This window comes from Triturus cristatus, chromosome 3_2, assembly GCF_964204655.1.
Source record: "Triturus cristatus chromosome 3_2, aTriCri1.1, whole genome shotgun sequence".
In the NCBI taxonomy this organism is placed as follows: Eukaryota; Metazoa; Chordata; class Amphibia; order Caudata; family Salamandridae; genus Triturus; species Triturus cristatus.
The window spans coordinates 1,031,310,680-1,031,333,085 of NC_140584.1; the positions used below are offsets into that span (position 1 = coordinate 1,031,310,680).

General features: G+C 42.9%; 1 protein-coding gene across 2 annotated transcripts in view; it reads right to left on the minus strand.

Moving 5' to 3' along the window:
* Positions 1 to 22,406, minus strand: part of STX1A (syntaxin 1A) — a 912,703-nt gene that overhangs the window by 15,107 nt on the left and 875,190 nt on the right. The window contains exons 9-10 of one of the 2 annotated variants that reach the window (XR_014980056.1): positions 7,794 to 7,985; positions 5,120 to 5,349 (exon numbers count right to left, since the gene is read on the minus strand). Coding sequence is in view for 1 of the 2 variants with exons in the window: in XM_085649675.1 (XP_085505801.1) it covers positions 5,120 to 5,230 (111 nt within the window). In the remaining variant the exon portion in view is untranslated. The remainder of the gene's footprint in view (positions 1 to 5,119; positions 5,350 to 7,793; positions 7,986 to 22,406) is intronic. The other variant, XM_085649675.1, reaches the window with a different exon arrangement.

Genomic DNA, 22,406 nt, shown 5'->3' on the forward strand with positions numbered 1-22,406 from the left:
CTCCTCAGACAAACTAGTTCTGCAGAGGCGAGCATCTTTCTAGCTCAAAGTTGTGGCACTGTTCCATGTCACTCAAACCATCATCCTGCCAGCGACCTATGTTCCACCTCACCCCTCTAAGGAGGAGGAGAAACTCCATCGCTTGGATGGTAAAAAACACTAAGCTTTTACATTGATCATATACAAGAACACTAAGTGGATGATGAGCCCCCTACGCGGCCCGTCGGAGCAAAAAAAGGCAGGGCCATGTAGAAGAGGACCTTCTCCTGCTGCATCGTGCTCTGTGTAAAGATTTGTTACACACTGGTCAAAAAGAAGCCCCTAGAAGGGCTGCATGCTAATTCCACCTGTACCAAAGCTGCTACCAATGCATGTTATGTGGAATTCTTGTCCTGGACATCTGCCAGGCATTTACCTGGGTGTCCTCTACATGTTCACGAAGCACTACTGTCTCAACAGCCAGGTGTTCTGAGAGGGGATTTCTTCTGCTCAGTCCTAGAGAACTCTTGGGTTTGAGTCCATTCACAAACCTACCTCCAAATAGGTATTCCTTTCTTATCTATTCAAAAGGTGAGGAATCTGCAGTTAGAAGTCTCTACTAGAAAGAGCGTTACCGAAGGTAAGTAACTTGCTCATCCGGAATATATTTTTCAAAGAACAGGACAGAGTACTTACATTTGATAAAATTACTTCTGCTGGATATACATCTTAAGCAGTATCCTTGTGTGAACCTTCCCAAGATACTAAAGTGGATACAGAATTTTGTTCCTCTGCAGTTCCAGTCAACTGTGGCAGGTTGAATGAGCTTTTACCACATAAAGGCGAGATTTAGAATGCTCCACTGCACTTCCAGCCTTCAGATCAGTAAGGCAAATTCACAACGGTATGCATTATTGCCATTCAATTCATTCAATATTCATGACCTAGAAGGTCTAAGAAGTCTACTGTAGCACTGGTGATTTCATTCTAGGTAATCAGCCCACTCTCAGAATCTCTATAATGTCCCTGGTCTCTCTACGAAATTCCTTTGCAAACCTCTGCCTAGGCGGGAGAGACCTGTCATAGCTCCCTAATAAGGTTATTAGCACAGACTATTTTCCTGAATATTACATATGTGTTACAAACATTCTAATCTACAGTAAAATGTCATTTATGTTTCTTGCAAAATAAACAAAGGACTGTTTCTTTCTGCAGAAATAATAAATGAGCCTCACAGTAAACTGTGCATCATTTTGCATCAACAGAGGGCATTGTTCCAGCTGAGGGAGATGTATCTTAAATGCAGGCGAGCCAATGCTAACATGGAAAGAAATAGGTCCATGGCTTGCTCCAGCATATCTGCTATAGGAGAAAGGATAAGCACCAAAGAGGTGCCGTAGTAAAGTGTTTCAGAGGTGCTCACATCAAAATATTTAACTTTGCAGATCCCATAATTAAACTGAATGGATGGTGTCCATGTCATCTACCGTTGAGATTCTTGTAGACAGATAAGACTGTGGCAGTCAGAAGCAATGTCCTGGTCAAAGATGAAGTGTTAGAAGAAGTAGTAGAGTCCAATTAGTCCACTTCTAGAGTATCTCTGTTGCTGGAGTATGCGCTCTTGAAAATTCAGCATCACAATTCCTTGGCAAATTCCTGGCTTTAAGTTTCTTTAACCATGACACGGAAATGTGGAAAGACCAAGTCAACCTTGAGTGCTTTATCTCCTATGATGTCGAGTGGCCTTTGAATGGTGAGCAGGTAGCTGACATACCAATATGAATGACGTTTATGGCTAACAAGAACAGAGGGGTTCTTGAGATGTTGAAATCACTCTTTAAAACTTCCTCTATGGGGGGTCTTTTGAATTGAAGCATGATGTAAGATAGAAGGAGCCCAACCTCATGCTCTTCTGCCCTTCCAAAGATGTACTCATGGTGCCTCAAGACTTTCTGATAACCATGGGGCCTAACCTTCTAGCTCTACTTCATGATTATTGCTATTATTTTTTGGCAATGATAACATTGCTCTGAAATAATTGTTGCTGTTTGCTCTACTGGAGTCATAGGTGATGGAAGTATAAAACCACTGTCATATCTATAGACAAATTAAGTCACTGAAAGACATCATGTAAGAAATCACTGGATGAGGTGATGTATGAGTAGAGGATAGACATTCTAATATTTTCATTACTGGACTAACCTGTGCAGTCAAAGAATACAATCTTGAATATTGAGAGCCACAACACAAGCCCTAGGCAATCTCTTGGCCCTGACTTTCTTCAACCACGACACAAAAAGGTGGAAAGATCTTTTGCTCTAGAGTACTTTGAAGTACTGCTATGCTGCAATGTTCAAAGTTCCTTCAATGTTGATGGCCTTGATTGCTCTCCAGGTCAAACAGAAGATCCATCAAGTCAGACAAAATAGTATTATGTTCCCAGGGAACCGGATGACATCCACACCAGAATAAGAGTCATAAAAATGACTCCTTAAACCAGTCTTATTCTGGATACGGTAGAAAGATTAAATCACTCTAGACTGTATTTGAGATCCTATTTGTCAGGAGATAGAAGATAAGGCAACAGATCATGCAGCTATGACAGCAACAGATACAATCCTTTATTTATGCATCAATGTAAAATTTTTTCCATTTTAATGTATAACTGTTGGTCATGGAAACAACACTGGTATTTTTTAGAATACTCTGGCAGTCTGTATTATCACCCCACTTCTTGATCTGAAACATTCCATGGACCTTGGGGGCTTCACTGTCAGCTGGTATAAATCCAGTGGCAGTGATATCTAGATCAGGTTGGGTTCATGAGTATTAGAGTGCATGTTTCCTTCTCAATCTTGATAGCACTTTCAGGACCAGGTAAAATGATGGACAAACATAGGTAAATATCTTGAAAATGCTTTCAACATGTCTTTCACTCAACACTTGCTCATTAAGAACTGGCTGTGGAAAAGATCTGGAAACCCTTCACTCTGTTTCTCAAAAACGACATGCAGCAGGCCACAGTTCAGTTCCCACTTGTGGCAACATAACTGGTGCAATGCTCAATTGCACATTCTGGTAATGTTGATCAATCTCTGGAAAAATGTGAATCAAAAAGAAATCATCTAATTTGATGACTTTTCCCAATGTTTGCAAACATCTCAGTATGTGATTGGCTTAAATCCTTCAGAAGGCAAATGGATTAAGCAAGGCAGCAAACATGCTAAACCAGTGAAAAATTGGCCATCAGTGCAGCATTCTTTTATGAGGTTAACACACGCATATGTAAAGAAAACCTCCTAATGTCTGTGAAGATCCGGAAGAAAAAATGCAGCTGTGGGAAGAGCTGAAGCCCCATTTTGCTTAACTGTACAAGCTCTGCAACAGTCAATCTATGCAGAGTTCTCCCCAGCCAGAGAAACAGGGAGCGCTCAAAAAAGAAAAAGGACTTAATTCCCACTCTATTTGTACGGACTAGAACCATGAGGGGTTACATACACAACACATCCCAGCCTTACCACAGGGCAGGAGTGCAAACTCTATTCCTTGAAAGTCTTGCTAAGTGACTGGAGAATTTGTGTTGGTCAGACCCCTGCCATTCTCCCAAATTGTTTATGGGCAAGGGAGAATTATGTATGTCCCTCCTGCCCCCAACTGTGTCTAATGGCAGGAGTTTGGGCGAGAGAGGAAGGATGTGTAATTCATTTTCACCTTTGTTTGTTTAACACTACTCGGCCAATGGTTGGGAGTTTATTTTTGCGCCCCCTCACTGATATTCCTTGACCAAGGGCAAGGGAGATTTTCTTGTCATGTTTTCTGGTAGGAAACCCTCATGGCTGTTTTCTGTCCCAGTCCTGCCTCACCCCTAAAAGAATGATGATGATGGAGTACACCAGGGCATTTATCAGTTGTCACCACCCTTCTCTCCCTTTAAAATGTTGTGGGGCAAGGAAGGCCAGGTATCAGCAGCTAACAGCTGCCTCAGGTACCCTCTGTTTTTGTTTTTTTGTAGTTAAGGGCATGGAGGGACAAGGGAGCGTCTAAACCACACTTGGTCTTTAGGCAAAGCTGGTAGAATGACTGGGAAATGTGTTCTACTGGAATGTTGCATCCCCGTAGACTATTAAAAAATCCAAGTGCTCTGTGGCAATTCAACAGTGATGCTTTCAAAGGACAGATGGTCTAATGTATGTCTTCTTTAAGTTCCTCTCCTCTCATGAACAGAGTAGTCCAAAAGACCAAATACATCATGGTAACCAAGGGTCACCTAAGTACGGGAGCTAACTTTGACACGAAGTTGCTGAACATGCTTCCATTTCCACCAATCAGAATCCCATGCTGTCAAGCTCTTCTCTCCCAATGCATGGTCAAGACACCCCAGCCTCAGCAGACAAAGTTACACCTGAGAGACAGTTAGAGCTATGATGTGGATCCAGCAAAATTCGTTTTTGAAGATGCAGAACTTTAAGATGGAAGTTAAACATTGATTTTCAGTGAGACTTGAGAGCTGACAGAGATTAATATGGAGCGGCAAGAGTCTTGACAGTGATTAGACCAGAAAGGTGAGACACCTGACCATAACAAGTACAGAGAAGACCTTGAGAGGGATGTGACACTGATTATCAAATTAAGGAAAGAAACTAGGTAGTGATCAGCATCTTGAGAAGTGATTTGCGCATGGAAGAGAGAGGCCTGACCAGGATTAGAAATAAAGAAGAGAAAGGTTTCAGAGTAATCACCACAATGAGAAGCGAGGCTGCCCTGACAGAGGTCAGGGCAGAATGGAGAGTAGTCTCACGGGTAACAACAAAAGAGATCTGACCTGGAGAAAAGCCCGACAATGATCTGCAGATTGAGAAAATACTCCTGGCGGCAATCAGAACACTGAAGAGAGAGGCCAGATAGCATTTTCTACAGAGACAAGAGAGGCCTGACAGTGATTAGCACAGAGTGAAGAGAGGCCTTGAATAGCACCATGATGAGAAGGACCTAACAGTGTTAATCAGAGGGGAAAAAAGGCACCCAGGCATCAGCAGAAGATGAGAGGTTTGATAGTAATCTGCACAGCAAGAACAGGCTTGTTAGAAATTAGCAGAATGGGCACAGCAAGATTGACAGCAGTTGGTATAGCGGCACTTACCCTCCTTGCTTTGCTCTGGTATTTGACAGCTTTTTTAGTATCAGATACGGCTCTTTCCACATAGTCAACAGAGTGCTCCACGTTGTATTCAATGCGGTCGATCATCTCTCCCTAAAAGCAAAGAAAAGAAAACTGAGTGATAGAAAGTTACCTTGCTAACATTATACTGTACCTGTATGTAGGAGAATACGATCTATCCTCTTTTTCAGTGCTACCCATCATCCTTCATCCTAGAGAGACAAAGAGAAATATATTTTTAGACAACTTTTTATATTTTTTTGTTTCCATTTTTTTTTTTACTTGTAATGTGGCCCTGGTAGTTTACATATTATTTATATGTTTGGATTTGGGGCAAAGTGTTTGGGATGGGTCAGCCCTTCTCAACTAATTTCTTACTAATTATTTGGCTCTTTCTATAATCAACATTGATTAGGCTGAACCAGACAGATATTAACAAGGTTCAGTTTGCAACAGACTAAATATGAGTGTTATTGCCTAGGGATGATGTGAAAAGGAATTAATCTGACAGATAACAGCCACATAAGAAATGCAAAAGAATGAACCTAAGCGCAGTCAGCTCAGCATGCAATGTACTGAATCTGAGAGCCATCGGGTAGGCATGATGTTAAAGACATCAGTCAAGTGATATGTTTGGTGAAATAAACCAATCAAGTTATGTGAACCAGAATACATTAGCTGAAACCAATATATATCAGCTGTCTGAGTTGGAAAATGGGATGAATCTGAAAGAATTGTGCATACATCACCATTGTGCTCTGTGTAGTAGGATGAATCTAAGGATTATCAGCGTTGTTTAATGTGTGACACACTACACCTGAGAGACATCATCTAGGTGAAGTGTGCATTGAACGAAACATGAAATACATGGGCTAGAGGTGAGGTCACAATTAGCTGAACCTAGGAGACACTATCTAGGTGAGCTGTGTAATGTGAAATTCTAGTGGTTTATCAGCAAGGTGAACTATGTAACTGGATGAACCGGAGACTTTAGTGGTGTCAACTGTGTGGACTCTAATGTGATAAATCGGAGACATCGCCTGAGTGGGCTGTGAAATCAAACAAAACTAAAAGGAACCGGCTTGGTGAATTGTGCAATGTGAAGAACTTTACCGACATCACTAAGGTGGGAATACTTACGAATTATTAGCTGTCTGTGCAATGAGATCATACATATCATCTAGGTGAACTGTGCTGTGGAATAACTTTTATACACCCTAGCTTTATAAGCTATCTAATTTGATGGACAAATTAGTTATCAGCTAGGTTCAGTGTGATGCTTTAAACCTGAGAAACACCAACTAGGTGACTGTACACTTAGATGCATCTTTTAGGTGTGGTGCGGCAATGAGCTGAACCCAAAAGACATTAGTTATGTGAGCTGTGAAATACAATGAGCCCAAGGACAAACATCTAGTTGTACTGTGTAATGGAATGAACCGTATACACATCAGTTTAGTATGCTGTGTAGTTGGTTAAAACTATCGGCTGGACTCTGTGCTGTTGGCCAAACATGAAATAGATTAACAAGTATGTAATGAGGTAAACCTCAGGACATCTCAACAGTGAGGTGTGAAGAGACAATGAGCTGAAATTGTGAGATCTTAGCTAGTTGTACTGTGTAATGTGAGGAATCAGAGAGAAAAGAGAACAATGCAATAGAAGGAATTGGAGAGACATTAGCTAGGCACACTGTGTAATGAGAGGAATTTCGGAGACCTTACTACGGATTGGTGTGCAGTAGGAGAAATCCATGACACATGCTTGGTAGGGTGCGTAACGGGTTGAACCTCAGAAACACAAACTAAATGAACTTTGTAATGAGATGAACTTTAAAGATTTCACAAATGTGCCATGTGTAGTGGGATAAGGCTAAGAGAACTCAACTAAGTGAACTGTGTAGTATGATGTGAGTGAGAGTCATCATTTTTGTGAGCTATGTAGTGGACTGCACCTGAGGGATACGGGCTGCGTTCAATTTGCAACTGCCTTATTTAGAACAGTGGCTATGTGAGAAGGGCAATGGGATACACTAGGCAGAAATCCACCAGGGGCAGTGCATACGCTAGGCTAAACCTTACTGACTTCATCTACGCCCAGGGTTGAACCTCAGCGACCTTAGGTATATGTGGTGTGATACAGGTTAAACGTGAGAACCTATAGCTGAACCCAACTGAATAGATTTGTTGTGAGCTGTGTGATATGAGACTGTTGAATGCTTCAAGGATCTCTTGAAGGTTGGTAGAAGGCTGAACATGATGAACAGAAGCTAGATGCAGTTTGTAGTGGGATGATCCTTGTGGGCAGGATCTAAAACGCAGTATTTAGGGGTCTGATCATAGTGGACTGATATTAAAATGATTACTGTAGTATGCTGACCATGGCAGGTAGAAGCTAGAATGCAGTATGTTGTGAGTCAGAGTACAGATCTTTGAAGCAATCTGTAGTAGACTGCTTAATATGGGCCATATGGAATATCAAGTTATCTGAATATGAGGCAATGTGATGTGGGGTGAAAACAAGGCTGTTACATGTAGTCTCACGACTGTCCCTCATGTGAAATGTCTTATGGCCAAATATCTATAGTAGGGGTCTAGGGATATATTTAACTCTCGTCCCTCAGAGGATACATAGGACTCTGGCATTAAAAGGCTACCTTGTTTTCAGCGAGGGCGAAAAAGTAGGAGTCGTTATCTTTAGCATCAGAAAGAAAGATGAAAATCGACACTTTGTTGCTTCATTTTCAGTGGAGAAGGGTTGATTCCCAACAGAGAGAAAGCTGCCACATTACACCATCACCACAAAACACCATCACCACAACACGTCGGCACAACATCAGGAAGCACTCCTACAACAGAAAGGAGGAGATAGCAGATAGCCACCTAAACATATAGACTACTAGATGAAACAGTTATCCTACCCTCACTAAGCCTGCAGCATACACTCCCATCAACCCTCAACGTTGGGTCTCCCCGCATCTCTGTTTCCAAGCAGCAGGAATTTGTCACCCACAGTGGTTCCAGCAAAAGCATAGCTCCTCTGAATCACAATTTATCCAAAGCTATCCCATTTTATGAAAGCCTAACTCTTGGTTTCTTGCACCCCTTACTGTGGTTCGCGGGAAGCATTACAATACAGCATCCTCTGAGCATATAACTTAAAAAGCGCGTATAATGCTTGTTTGAATTAATGGACTGCATTTATATTTCTTGTGATAGTATGTGACTGTCATGTTTTGCTGCCCAGTGATTGTTTGTGGCTATATATGCCAGTGCATCTTTTTGTAAGTAATGTGAGATACTGCTGTGTATGAAGGGGTGTAGCAATTTTCTTAAGAAAGAGTGGGCGGGTGTGTCCCTTGGTATTAAAAGTGTGTGCAAATAGATTGTTGATGGAGTGTGACAACCATTCATATCAGTTGTAACAGTGTTAAACATTGTCCTTTGTACGTGTTCATTGGATGTGGTTTGAATCTTTGGGTTCTAATGATGTGTCACACTGCTATTCAACTTTGCCAATTTTTTTGTCTAGTAAACTAACATAAAAAGATCTGTAAACTTGGGGTGGAAGTGAATGAGTCCTTCAAACTGCATCAGTGCCGCTGAGATTTTCGAACAAAAGTTTGCGTTATATGTATTTCTGAAAAATGAATCACAGCCAATTAGGTATACTTGGATCCCTCTCCCTCCCCCGGGTGCTGAGGGATACTCACTGCGAAGAAGAGTGGTCTTCACAGAATGTCAAAACGTTTAGAAATGTTGTACTGCTCTTCGAAGCAAACTAGTCCATCCTTGGTTAACCTTCCACCCCCATATCTGTAAAGTTGTCACAACATTTCTGCAACTTTTATTTGAGCAGGATATGAATCAAGCTACTGATTCTGGCTCTTTGAGAGTTCTGATTTTCCTCCAGATTTGTAGTAGAAGTTAAGCAGCTACTGTCCAGAGCCCTTAGACACATCTCCGCTGCTACCTCAACAAGTGGTGGCACTTGTCTCAAAAAAGCCTTCAAGGGAAGGAAAATAACCTTCAGTTCTAGAAGCTGTATGTGAATTGCAATGCACAAGTTGCAGATTTTTGCTGAGCCTCAATTGGATCCACAACTGTACTTGGAAACATCGAATGCTACTGACAACACCAGATTTTGAGAAAGGCAACATGCCTACACCAGTCTAGATCTCAAAGGAACTCCTGGTAGATGGGCATGTGGTAGGGCAGTTCAAAGTGTAATATTTAGAAGGGTGGGAACACTAGGCCCTCTACAACCACTAACCAGAAATGTTAGTGCACGCCTGAAAAAAATAACATTTTGAAGCGCAGAGAGTAGTTCAGATAGTGGAACAACCTCTCTGTCAATATTTGTAGTAAAGTTCTGTGGTCAATTTTCTAGTAGAATAACTGAAGAAAGCTCAAAAAGAAGCCATTCACCTGATTAAAGTACAGCAAAGAGGTCTGGCTTCAAATAAGCATGTTTTTTATGTAGACATAATTGTATGTCTCCTCCTTGTGCAGAAGAGCTGTGGCTACTGTTAATGTCATTAGTCAATATGTGCGGGGAGATTGCCGATAGTAGATAAGTGCTTGTTATTATTAATGTATTATTCTGGTGATGGAGCATAGGTGTCTTTGATGCTACAGCCAAGCATGGATGTAGAAATGCACATCCAGCAAAGTCCAATAGAAAAAGGCATTCTTTTAATTGCACAGAGGAGCATATTTGACCCAAAGTAATCATCCTAAATGTCTCTAATTGAAGATAGAGATAAAAGATGTGGAGGGGCATGATCAGATCAGGTAGTGGTCTCTTAGGAGAGTCGGGTGCTAGAAGGTTGTTACAAAAGGAGAATATGTTAGAGGAGGAGAAGGACAACATAGATGGTTCTGGGTGTAAAGAGTCTTCACACATTGAAGCAGGGTAGTCACTAATATGAATAAGTAGAAATTGAGTGGGTTACCTTCAGGGATTTACTCTTATGACCGCTAGAGAGTTGATCCGGCTTGAAGTGACTAACTTCTGATTGACTCAGGCTAGTGATGACTTCCTTACTATGGTTGCCTGCACCTCTCCTTGAGAGGGACACACTACCAACAACCACTTTCCGCTATTCCTCTATGTACCAGGACTTAGATAAAAATGAAGTAAAGAGCTGAAGATACAGTAATCAGCATTCTGAAGCTGAATGTCAATAAAAGGAAAACGGTTATCACAAGTTTATTTGGTGATATTGATGAGAGTGGCAAATGTCCAGTACTGACTCGTCGCTGTTGATGCCACACATTCTAAAACAATCTCTCTCAGAGGGAAGATTTTAAAAGTCTTCAGTAATGTTGTAAAAACCTTTTTCCCATAGATCAATGCTGCTGTTGGGTTCATTTAAACATCAACGCTATAGAGGGGATAGACAGGGCTAAGGCAGAGGGATCAGCATTCCCATGAGTCCACTTATTTGTTGTGCACTTCCTTATGCTACAGATGACTGATTCAGGTATCTCAGTATTCCTCACCCCTTTCTCTCTATAGAGCCATTATCTTGGTATTTCTCCAACGTATGCTTTTTCTACATATTATTAGTTTAAAGGAGCATTTAGAGACTAATTTAGGATTTGACAGACTGTACTGTGTCCATTAGGGTGGTGACAGACATTACCGCTGGGATCCTGACGGGCTGCTGTGTCAAATTTAGAGATGACCAGTGGCCCTGTTGTCATCTTTGTGCATTGAAAGGAACAAATGTCAACAATAATGCCCTTCCTCTGACTGCCCTTACTCCATCAGACCATCAAAGAAAGTTTTTGGTCAACGGAGCCAACTAGGCTAGACTGAAAAGTTAAGGTCCACCAGTCTCTAACTTAAGTGGGACAAGGGTTTGGAGGACAGGCATGTGTTTGCGATGGAGTACCCTGTCTGCCAAACTCTAAATCGGGCCCTTAGTTTACTACAGAACAGTAGCTGGTACTGCGAGTGCAGCCGCAACACAAGGCACATGATACTAGAGAACTCTGTTTGCTGGCTTAAGTTTTACTCATAAAACATTTCCAAAATGATTTCCCAAAAATGTTCCCGGCTTCATTATAGAAAAGCTTACTCAGTGTTGACCACATTACTCTTGACTAAACAAATGGTAAATCAGTGCTCCTCCACTGAGTTTTTCATCACATTCTCCGCTAATCAAGATTGTAGTAGGAGCTATACTCTACAGCGTGCCCTCTTGTAGCATAGATGACTCTCACACTTCTTCATGCTCATACCCATAATGATTGAACCCTCCTGTCCATCTCATCTGTTCACTTGTTCTGAAGTTGCCACTTTTTGACCCAAACAATGCAACATCTTTTGCAAGACCCAACCACAAAACAGTTTCCAAGAAACAAGGCATTCTATCCAAGCAAAAGTGTATTCAGATCTAACCAAATATAAATTTGGCACATAGGGGAATGTGTTCCCTGTGATCTGAAGACATCATTCGGGTCGAAACTAGGCCCGTGAAAATCCTATCCTATTGCCAACAGCCTTTAATCTTCCCCAAGAACTGTTCTCTCCCAGAAGTAAAGCTAACATTTTGTGTTTCTGAAGAGGAGCCTTCATCAGGCCTAGCTCCAGGCCTTCAGGGCTTTGTGTATCCTCATCTGAGCTGTTGTAAGCCACGTGTCATGTGTTAGAAAGAAACCAGTCTCACAGCTCCCGCACTTTCTTATTCACGTTGTAGCACAGAGCGCAGTTTCAGCAACACATCATTAATCCTCCTCTGAATGATACAATTATATCAGTATTGTCTAAGATCTTCCATTTGAACGTGGCAGTTAACTCTTTATTCTCTAAGTCCTCCCAGCTTCCTTCTACTGCAGGGAATTCACTCAGTATGTCCCCAGTCTCTGTTCGTCCCTATATTGTATTCGGGCAGCACAATACACACAATGCCCTTTTGAAAAACGCTTCTGTCCAGAATTTAGTTTGCAGATCTTGGATGCTTTACCTTCTTTACCTCTCTTTAAGTCAGTTACATCGCTATCTCCTAGCTGGCTAGTAGAACCGCAGAGTGTATAAAGAGTCATATGTGCACAAAAGACCATCTGGATGCACCATCAAGGCCTCAGCACTTTGTTCCCAAACACCACTATGTCCGGATGTATGAGTACACAAGGTCTAATTCCCCATTTATATTTGTAGCCTCAGAAAGGATCAATAAAATCTTCTGCGTTTTCAAAGCAGAAATGATAATGAGCAGATTGGGGTCAACACGCCCTGTGTTACGAGGGTATAATCAGCCTACCTGCTTTTCGGACAACACCGCCGAAATTGTTGGAATTTGTTGTTACAATTTTCCCATTGCAAATATGGCCCTGCAAGTCCCTGCATAAATAGTGTAGCCTACTTAAAAAACATGAATTACTGAAAATCACTATCATAAGATATGGTATGTTGTGAGCTTTGTAAGCAGTCTAACAGATGTCTCTCATCTTTCTTGCACTCTTAAGTTCACAGAATTTACGATGTCTCAAGGTACAAGAGAGAGGAATTCTTGCAGAGTGTAAATGTAATAAACCATGAGAGAGCTCCCTTATGCCCTCAGAGGTGCTTTGAACTGGGATAAAATACACCCACACTAGATGATGCATCTTACTTCATTAATGAGATCAGTCTGCCCACCACGCTTCACTGGGGAACAATGTTGCTTTGCTTGCAGGCTTATATCTAAAGCATACATATTCTTAAGCTATACACGTCTAAGCAAAAAGAGAGAAAAGGGTCACACCATGCAAGGACAGTAGGCACACAAGAGACAGTGAGTTGGGCGCCAATTAACTGACAGCAATTACCTGTAGACTGAGTGTGTGCTCTCTTCCAGCAGCATGTTAATTAAAGGGTTAAACAAGAACCAAGACCGAGGGAGGGAACTTGCATTTACACCTTGGTTTCAGCCCTTTCCCCTTTCTTACACTCTCACATTAGGTTCCACCTCTGCATATGCATATTTGTGCCCTCCTCTGCCCCTAAAATCAACATCTACTCACAGTCCCCGCCCCGCCCGCCCTACACCCAGTCTATAATCCATTCCCTCCTGCCATCTGCCTTTGCAGAAAATGAAGACAGGTAGAGCACCATACGTTCATATTTAGGAGTTATACTCAAACCAACCACAATATTGTCAGGACCGATTAACAGCAAAACGTCCACTCATAACTCATTAGGAAACAGACATTCAATCAAAAGCCATTCGGATTTATTAGAAAGAAGCAGTTCAACCACAAAGCGCCAACATCAATGTGTAAAACAATCAACACCATCAATGTCAGAGAAGAAACAGTGCAACCCATGCGATGCCCAGATTCTTTATTGACGATCCACATTATGCCGAGAACCCTCTTCCCAGCCACCTCACTGACATCATGATGTATACCAGAACATTAAGGAAGGCGACCAGCTGCCTAGTCACTTGCATTTCTTTTTCTCATGTGCGCAGAACGTGTAAACCCATTCCTACCCCAAGGAACTATAAGGAAGAAGGATGCGCACAATACGCATCATTAATACCACAACCTACAATATTCTGTCACTACCCTACCACAAGGAGCTATAAAGTAGGCATACACCTAACCACGCCTTGGTAATGTCTTCAAAGCACAACCTATCCGGTCACAACCTCACCTATTTTTCTATGAAAGCCAGACCCAATTGGGTGAATGTGAATCAGCTACTACAGTTGATTGTGCCTAGTGAGATAAGAGATCAGTTGGTGGAAAAATTGGCATGGCTGAGTCTTGACCCCAGAAATTATGGTGCGTTGAATGCTGGAAAGAATGCATTGTTGAATTTGTTTGCAGAAGTGTGCTCTGTTAAAACAACCTTGACAAAGAATTTGAATTGTAACAGAATAAGAGTGAAGCGGCTGCAGATGATGGAGACAGGCTTAAGGATGTGTTTGACAGCATTCGGGAATAGTCCGTCTGATGGGGGTGGCTCAGGAAACTGCAACTGCTGCCTTTGTGCAGGGATTGATACTGAATGTGAAAAGCCAATGGATGAAAATATGTATTAGACGGAAACTAAGAAATTAGAGGAATCCGTAACCGTTGCAAATCCTTGCATGTCTTCGCAGAAAAGAAAGAAGGAGAAAGGTGAATCGGAACTTATTTCATTGAAACAACAAAATGTACAGCAGACGTAAAAGGAAGAGGGTGGAAGCCTCTCAGAGGGGTGAACAAAGGAGGAGGTGATGGGAGGACAGTGCAGAGGTAGAGCTGGAAGAGCACATTGATGAGGCATGTGAGAGGTTGAGGGAGCTGGAGGAGCTTATTCTTGCATCCCTAACATGCCCAATGTATTACTTCTGCTACCCCTTCTTCTCCATCTCTACACATAGAGAGTCAGTCTCTTTTCCAGTTCTCATTCTGCGGATCTCAACCAAAGTGACGTAGGCTCCCTCAAGAATTGACGGAGTCTCTGTTACTCCTTTCCTAAGCTTCAAATAAGGACCGGGACACAATTTATTGTTGGCATCTGGTTCTTTAGATCACTGCGAGATGGGCTCAAACTACCTCCTCACTGAATTGATCGAAAGGGACACAAGGCATAAATGCAACTTTGTCTTCCCCGAGTAGGATACCATGGCCATGAAATCGTTGCCGGTGAGCGCCAGCTGTCATCCAGCTGTATTGAAGCCAGTGGTAAGTTGCCTAGTCCAGTGACTGTATCCTAGGAGAGGGAGAACCACACGACTGCTTAATTATCACTGCCCATGTCACTAAGCCCTGTATTGATCTAACTGACATCTCCATGCCCAACTGTGACTTGATATATTTTGTTGATGGGTCATGTGTCAGAAATGATGAAGAAATACTGGTAGCAGGTTATGTTGTATGTACTGTGGACAGTGTGAAATGTTATTGACTACTAAAGTAAAGTCCCCCCAAGCAGCTGAGCTTTTTGCCCTCACCCTTGCATACATCTTGGCCAAAGAAAAGATTTTAACTGTGCACCCGGACAAAAAGTATGTGTTTAGAGTGATGCTTAACTGTGGGCTAGTTTCAGTGCAAAGGGGGTAACTAATATCGTCTGGAACCCCCTATAAACAGAATACGGCCAAAATGTACTCAGTACCCTGATGCTACCCCAACAGTTAGCTGTGGTCAAGTGTGTTGCCCAAGAATACCCTCACAATGAGGTATCAAAAGAAAATGCCCTGGCTGATCCCACCGTAAGAAAGGTGGCACTGTCTGAAAATTCTGATGTTTCCACAAATGTTGTACAAACTGATTAATTTCCTGAACATTCTCTGAAAGATTTGTCTCTCTTTCTGGAATAAGCATCAAAGAGTGAAAAACATTATACACAGTGCGGGCCTACCGTCACTGTCAGTTACAAGCCGCTACTGAGGCATGGTTTCCTCTCGGCATCCTCCACATTGATGGAGCCTTTCCAGCCGATTGTGGCCTGAGAACCCTATGCTATGGTTCATTTACAATATATTTTCCAGTCCAGGAGCCGACTCTCGGTGCCTGTCCCCCGACTGAGTAAAAAATGTTATTAACGCACTGAGGTGTGCATGTGGCGGTGCCCCACTATACTAGACACTTTCATTTATTCCCTATATAATAGGGGTTCTGAGACGTCCCCTTAATCCCCTTGTCCTGATGAGACCTTAGTATTCCATGTGAGGGGAGAAACATTGTCGACACTCCAGTAACAAACAAGGAACCTTTGGGATGACAATTTAGAATAACTTGAGAACTATAAACTGTTGTTTGTTACCAATACATTAGCCCCTATTAATGCTATGATTTCCATATGTGTCTATGCTGTGGATCACTGGGGACACATTGTACTGTGTCTTAATTTGTATATGTGTCATTATGTATAGTTCATTGCAATTTACATATATATACATTCCTTTCACTTTTGAATAAGGTGGTTTGTTGAGATCTATTCTCAATAAGTTATTTACAACATGAGGTTATTTAGCCTCCTAATATATATATTTTTTTAGTGAATGATACCAATGAGATCCGATGCTGCATAAAGAACATTCCAACAAAAAAGCCATCCAGGCTCAAGCTTAAACTATCCATACGGCAAGCACATACGCAACCATGAATCCAAATGAACCACCCAGAATGAGGATGAAGAGGCAATGCAGACACAGATCATAAAGGCTAATGTCATAAGGAATCATATCAAATGATGGAAATATGACTATACTAAAAACAAAGTATCCACTGTTCATTTTCTAAAATAGCAATGCTTGAAAGTATTCTTCTACATAAATTCAAATAGATCGATTCCAATATAAACTGATACGTTTAGAAGCGAGGACACACAATCTAAAACAACACTGGCACATCTTCACAAACTGCGAGTGCCTATACCGTCAACACCATCACAAGGTATTAACTAAACTAAAGAACTGATTGCGCTTACCACGAAACAGTATCTAACGTGCATGCATAATGTGTCAAACCAATACAATCATATGTTATACATACATTTTTGTACATCAAGCACTCTCAGTCGTGATAGACATTTCACCGCAACATCTATCACACAATAAGGGCTCTGGAAGGCCCATTCTGGTCTCTGTGGGGCAACCCAGCTATGCAAGGTTTCACTTCAGTAGTAACCACAGTCCATTCAACCATTACATCTGTAGCGTTTTCCTGGTTCTATTTTAGATTCCAAACAATAACCCCTCCTGATGGTGCTCTGGGCAGTCTGTGATCTGTACTGTGTCCATTTTATGACTTCCATGGTACTCTAGTGACCTCCTGACTTCATGAATATCTGTCAGTTCAGACACTTGAGTGTTTATTTAGCTGACTTCATGAGAATGACTACTACGAGGACCGGTGAATTCTTGGAATTTCTTTTCCATAGTAACAGAGAGGTAGTTGCTTCCTCATGGCAAGAATCATGAGAGCTGGCAGATTGTTCAAACTTCATATCTGCGATGTACTGAGAAAAAACTATTATTTAACTAAGCAACAACTTAAGACTCAAGTCATAGTATTTTAAATATGTACAATTTCTCTGAATAATTTTATGTCTAAAATAGGAATGATTCCCCAATCAAAAGAATATTATTAAATAGATTGTTAAAAACAATATTAAGAACATTTTCAGATAGGTAAAACCCCCTCTAGCAGTTTCTGATGTAGAGCAGTTTTTGCAGAGCTAAGACTGGTGTGAAAAATATGGATTGAGGCCACTACATGTCTCTATTAGTAAGGTGGTTGGTCTCAGAATTCACCCAACAAAGCTCCGGGGGTTGCAGGGTATTGTACAGTTATCAAGGAAACTGAGATTCTGCCTTTAACAATCTACAGCCATTCATTTTATAACACCGAAGAAGTACAACAGAGAGCAAAGCAGATCTTAGATTGAAGCAGATACCTTAGCAAACTCTGATTTTGGTGTCTGGTTGATGACAGCTTGAGCTACATGTAGGGAAATCACCAAAGACTACAGGAACTGCTTTTGAAAAGCTATGTTACTCGTTACATATGTCCAAACACTGTCACCAAAATGTGTTGGCGTCTTATCTGTACCAAACATAGCGACTAGTTCAGGACAATGATGGCCAAGTTTGTTACAGAAAGGAAATTGTATTAAGCACGGGCTGTATATCGCTCCCTGTTCAGCGGTTTACGAGTATATGTATGAAATGTTTATGAATATTGAGCCCATCTAGTGAATGTACCAGAGCTCTTTCGTCTGACTAGAGGGACAGACAAAAAGATTATACTTTAAATAGAGCATTTTTAAAATCCTAGTAGAGCTGAAGAAGTATTTATGCATGTTAAGCAAAGAAGGGAAAATTACCTCCTTGCATTTCCAACTTCAGCATTGTAGGAATCTTCATTTAAGTCATATATGTAAGGGGAATTTCCGCCTGCATTCTTGGATCCTGCAACACTTTCATTTGAAAAAATGTATAAAAAACTCTGCGCCTTTTTAGGATGCGTTCGAAATAGCTTCACAATCCCGGTATGCCTTGCACTTGGTGTTGGCTCACAGTCAGTTCTTTTTGAAAGGCTTAAAGTAGAGATTTTAAAATGAAAATACCATTCACGCACTGAATACCGGGGAAGAGGGAGAGTCATGTATCTGTTTTATTCAATCAATCAATCAATCAATCAATCAATCAATCAGAACATTTGTAAAGCGCACTACTTACCCGTGAGGGTCTCTAGGCACTGGGGGAGGGGGGAGAAGTGCTGCTACTGCCAGGTCTTGAGTAGTCTTCTGAAGGTTAGCAGGTCCTGGGTCTGCCATAGGGGGATGGGGAGGGTGTTCCAGGTCCTGGCGGCGAGGAAGGAGAACGATCTGCCACCGGAGGTCGCTCTTCGGATGCGGGGGACTGTGGCGAGGGCGAGGTCGGCGGAGCGAAGCTGGCGGTTGGGGGTGTAGAAGTAGAGTCGTCTGTTAAGGTATGCTGGTCCGGTGTTGTGGAGTGCCTTGTGTGCGTAGATGAGGAGCTTGAAGGTGATCCTCTTGTTGACGGGGAGCCAGTGCAGGTCTCTCAGGTGGGGTGTGATGTGGCTGCGGCAAGGGATGTCGAGGATCAGGCGTGTAGAGGCGTTCTGACTGCGTTGAAGTCGTTTCAGGAGTTTGGCTGAGGCTCATGCGTAGAGGGCGTTTCCGTAGTCCAGCCTGCTGCTGACGAGGGCCTGGGTGACTATTCTTCTTGTTTCGGTGGGGATCCACCTGTAGATCTTACAGAGCATGCGGAGGGTGTTGAAGCAGGAGGACGAGACGGCGTTGACCTGCTTTGTCATGGAGAGGGTAGAGTCGAGGATGAACTCTAGGTTGTGTGCGTGGTCGGTGGGTGTTGGAGCTGTTCCCAGTGCGGACGGCCACCAGGAGTCGTCCCAGGCTGAAGGGGTGGATCCGAGGATGAGGACTTCCGTCTAGTCCGAGTTTAGCATCAGTCGGCTGGTCTTCATCCACTCAGCGATGGCTTTCATTCTTTCGTGGAGGTTGGTTTTGGCCGTGTGGGGGTCCTTGGTGAGGGAGAGGATCAGCTGGGTGTCGTCGGCGTAGGAGATGATGTTGAGGTCGTGCAGTCGGGCGACGTGTGCGAGCGGTGCCAAGTAGAAGTTGAACAGTGTTGGGCTAAGGGATGAGCCCTGGGGTATGCCGCAGATGATCTTGGTGGCTTCGGAGCGGAAAAGGGGGAGGCGGACGCTCTGGGTTATGCTGAAGAGGAAGTAACAAATACAACAGGCCCTCAAGTACTACCAACCCACCCACCTCCCTACCTCCCCCCGTGGCAGTGGTGGACCTATGCCAGCAATCAGGACATAATACCCTTCAGAGCCGTGTTGCAGAGCATTATTCCCTTTCCGTTGGTCCTATGCTCCGTTTCCACTCAGTCCTAATTGGTTGTTGAAGCCCTCCTCCTGACCCTTCCATGGAGTCATCCCCACAGTGTCTCTTGTACCCATTGGTTCCATCCAAGGCTCCTCATGACATGTCGTCGGTCAGGGCTTTCTAAGGTTCCCAAATTTTAGTGAACTTGTTGGGGCAGGCCCACGCTTTGTATATTTGGTTCTTCCGTCCACATGCACCAGGCCATGTTGGCTTGAAAGGTGGTGCCATTCCATCTCTGTATCATATCTCGTCTAGCCATCATTATAGCTATGTTGCAAAACAGTTGAGGTTATTCGTCCAGCGTTTGTTCCCCCCAGATACCAAGCATTATCAGTTTGGATGTGAATTCCAGAAACGTTTCCAGGGCCTCGGTTAGTCTAGAGTAGACCCCCTTCCAAAAGGAACCCAGCCGTGAACACTCCCAAAGTGTTTGCAGTATTGTGCCTCGCTGTGTGCAGTCTCTTGAACACCTGTGGGCACATATTCATGGCGAATAGCTGCAGGGAAACAACCTTAACAACATGGTCATTACATTGCGTTACCTGTACAACGCAGTCGTTACAACGACCGCTTTGGTACATTGCAGCACATTACAACGCAAGTCGTTACAACGACTTGCTCTAGATGGCGCTCTAAACTAAGGAATAGTAGAACTTACTATTCCAACACCTTCCCTACGGTTGCACACACTGGAGTTGGAATAGTAAACTATGCTATTCCTAAGTCCAGCGCGCCATCTAGAGCAAGTCGTTGCAACAACTTGCGTTGTAATGTACTGCGATGTAACAACGCTGTCATTGTAATGACCACATTGTGAACGCATGTGATGTAATGGTATATATTCATAGCTGCATTCTGGTAAAATATGCCCAGTGGAGTATTTTGAGCTGGACTAATCTGAAGTTTGCCCATGTTGGTATATCCCCTGGATAGCGGCATGCCTCGCCATAGATATCGCCCTCTAAACTGCCTAGATCTCTCTCACATCTGTCTCAGTGTCAGCAAGGGTGCTGTTGGCTAGTAGCCAGTTGTATATCGCAGAGATGGAGTGCCAGGCAGTGAGGCGCTCAATAATCTAAATTCCCGGGCACTCTCCTCCGGATTTTCCAGCCATGCAGAAGGTGCCGAACATGTATGTATCTCAAGTACGGACTACCTTCTAATTCGTATTTTGATTGGTGCTTTTGCAGAGGCAATCAAACCTCCATCTGTCCAGACGACCCTCAGCTTCGATACACACAGGATGTCCCATTTTTGACTTCCCTTAACACCCTATTGAGTCACTCAGAAATATATTATTTTCCTGGTCAGTAGTATCATCGCTATTCTTGGAGGTTCGCAATCCTACTATAGTAGCCTGGTCGTGGCCATGAGCAGCTGAAAGAAGCAGTCTGGAAAGTCAAAGAGGGAGTTCTTAAGGGCATAGGTTAGGTATATAATTTTAAACAGCGCTGCATGGCCCAGTAGGGATATGGGTAGTCTGTGTCAGTGTCCCACATCTCTGATGCGCGGAACGCATTCCACTTGCCCCACACCCGCTCCCATTTGTTGGAACACCCTCTGTGTAAGAAGACTGCCTTTTCGGCCACCATCGCTCTATCCAGGTCTTGACATCAGTGGCTAATGGCAATGATAAATGTCCAACCTGTAAAAACCTGGTTGAAACAGTTGATCATTTTTTATTTGTTTGTCCCGAATACCATCAGCCTAGAAGAGTTTGGTTGCGGCCTGTGTGTCGTGAACTAGGTGTCAGATCAGCCCAGGCCGCTAGAAGGATTCTAAAGACAGACACATCTTCTCTTGTGGTTATTGGTTTAGCCAAATATATTAGTTGGGCGTGGCTTTTACGGAGTAAACGTAATATCACCAATCCCCCTGTCTTAATCATTGATGCATAGCATTACCCTTATTATTGTGAAGTATGTTTTAATTAACTTCAAGTCGATGCTAATTGAAATGTTTAATATCTTTTTATTACTGTTTTTAATTCATTATTTATTAAATGGTCTTCTTTGTCTATGATGAAAATCATTTTATTCCAACTTTTAAATGTTCGGATGAATTATTAATATGTCTTTTAAGATGAAATATTCGAAATAAAGACTACTTTGACTGACTGACAGTGCTGATATCGGGGGGCAGTGGCCGTGCCCCAATGCTGTGCGATATTGCGTTTAGCTAGCGTAATCCCAAGGGTCGCCCAGGCCTGTGCTGTATGATTGACGTCTGTTGGCTCCCAAATATTGAGCAGGCACATCCTCGGCTCAAGGGGCACTTCGAAGCCACAAACCTGAGTAATTGTCCCCATGACTGCCTCCCAGTAGTGTGTTATGTTGGGACAGTCCCATAGCGTGTGGTAAAACGTACCCTGTTGCCCACATCCCCCCAGACACAGAGGTGTCTCAGTCCGACTGATTTTGTGGAGCATCGTTCTAGTGTAGTACGTCCTATGTAGGATCCTCAATTGCACCAATTGTAGTCGGAGTGGCAGGAGGCCAAAGCCTCCTGCCAGTCCTGGTCGTCCATGTCCCCCAGGTCAGTCTGCCATTTGTCTCGCAGGGTGTGCATGGGATCTTTCTGATTATTGATTAGTTTGCGATAAGTGAGAGAAATTGCTTTTTTAGTGAGATGGTCTGTAAGGGGGCAGTCCTCGAGTGGCGAGGATTCGGGGAGATCGGTACCTCGGGGTATGGCCTTTGTGAGTGCATGCTTAATTTGTGAATAGCGAAACTGTTCTAAGTCAGCCATTTGGTACGTTGTGCGCAGTTGGTCAAACGTCCCTACCTCTCCCTTCTTCCAAAGGTCCCCAATTATCGAGATACCAATAAGGTCCCATTGAGTGAAACCTTTACTGTAGCGGAGCATACCTAGTTTCGGCGTATTCCACAGTGTTGTGAGTTGGGTG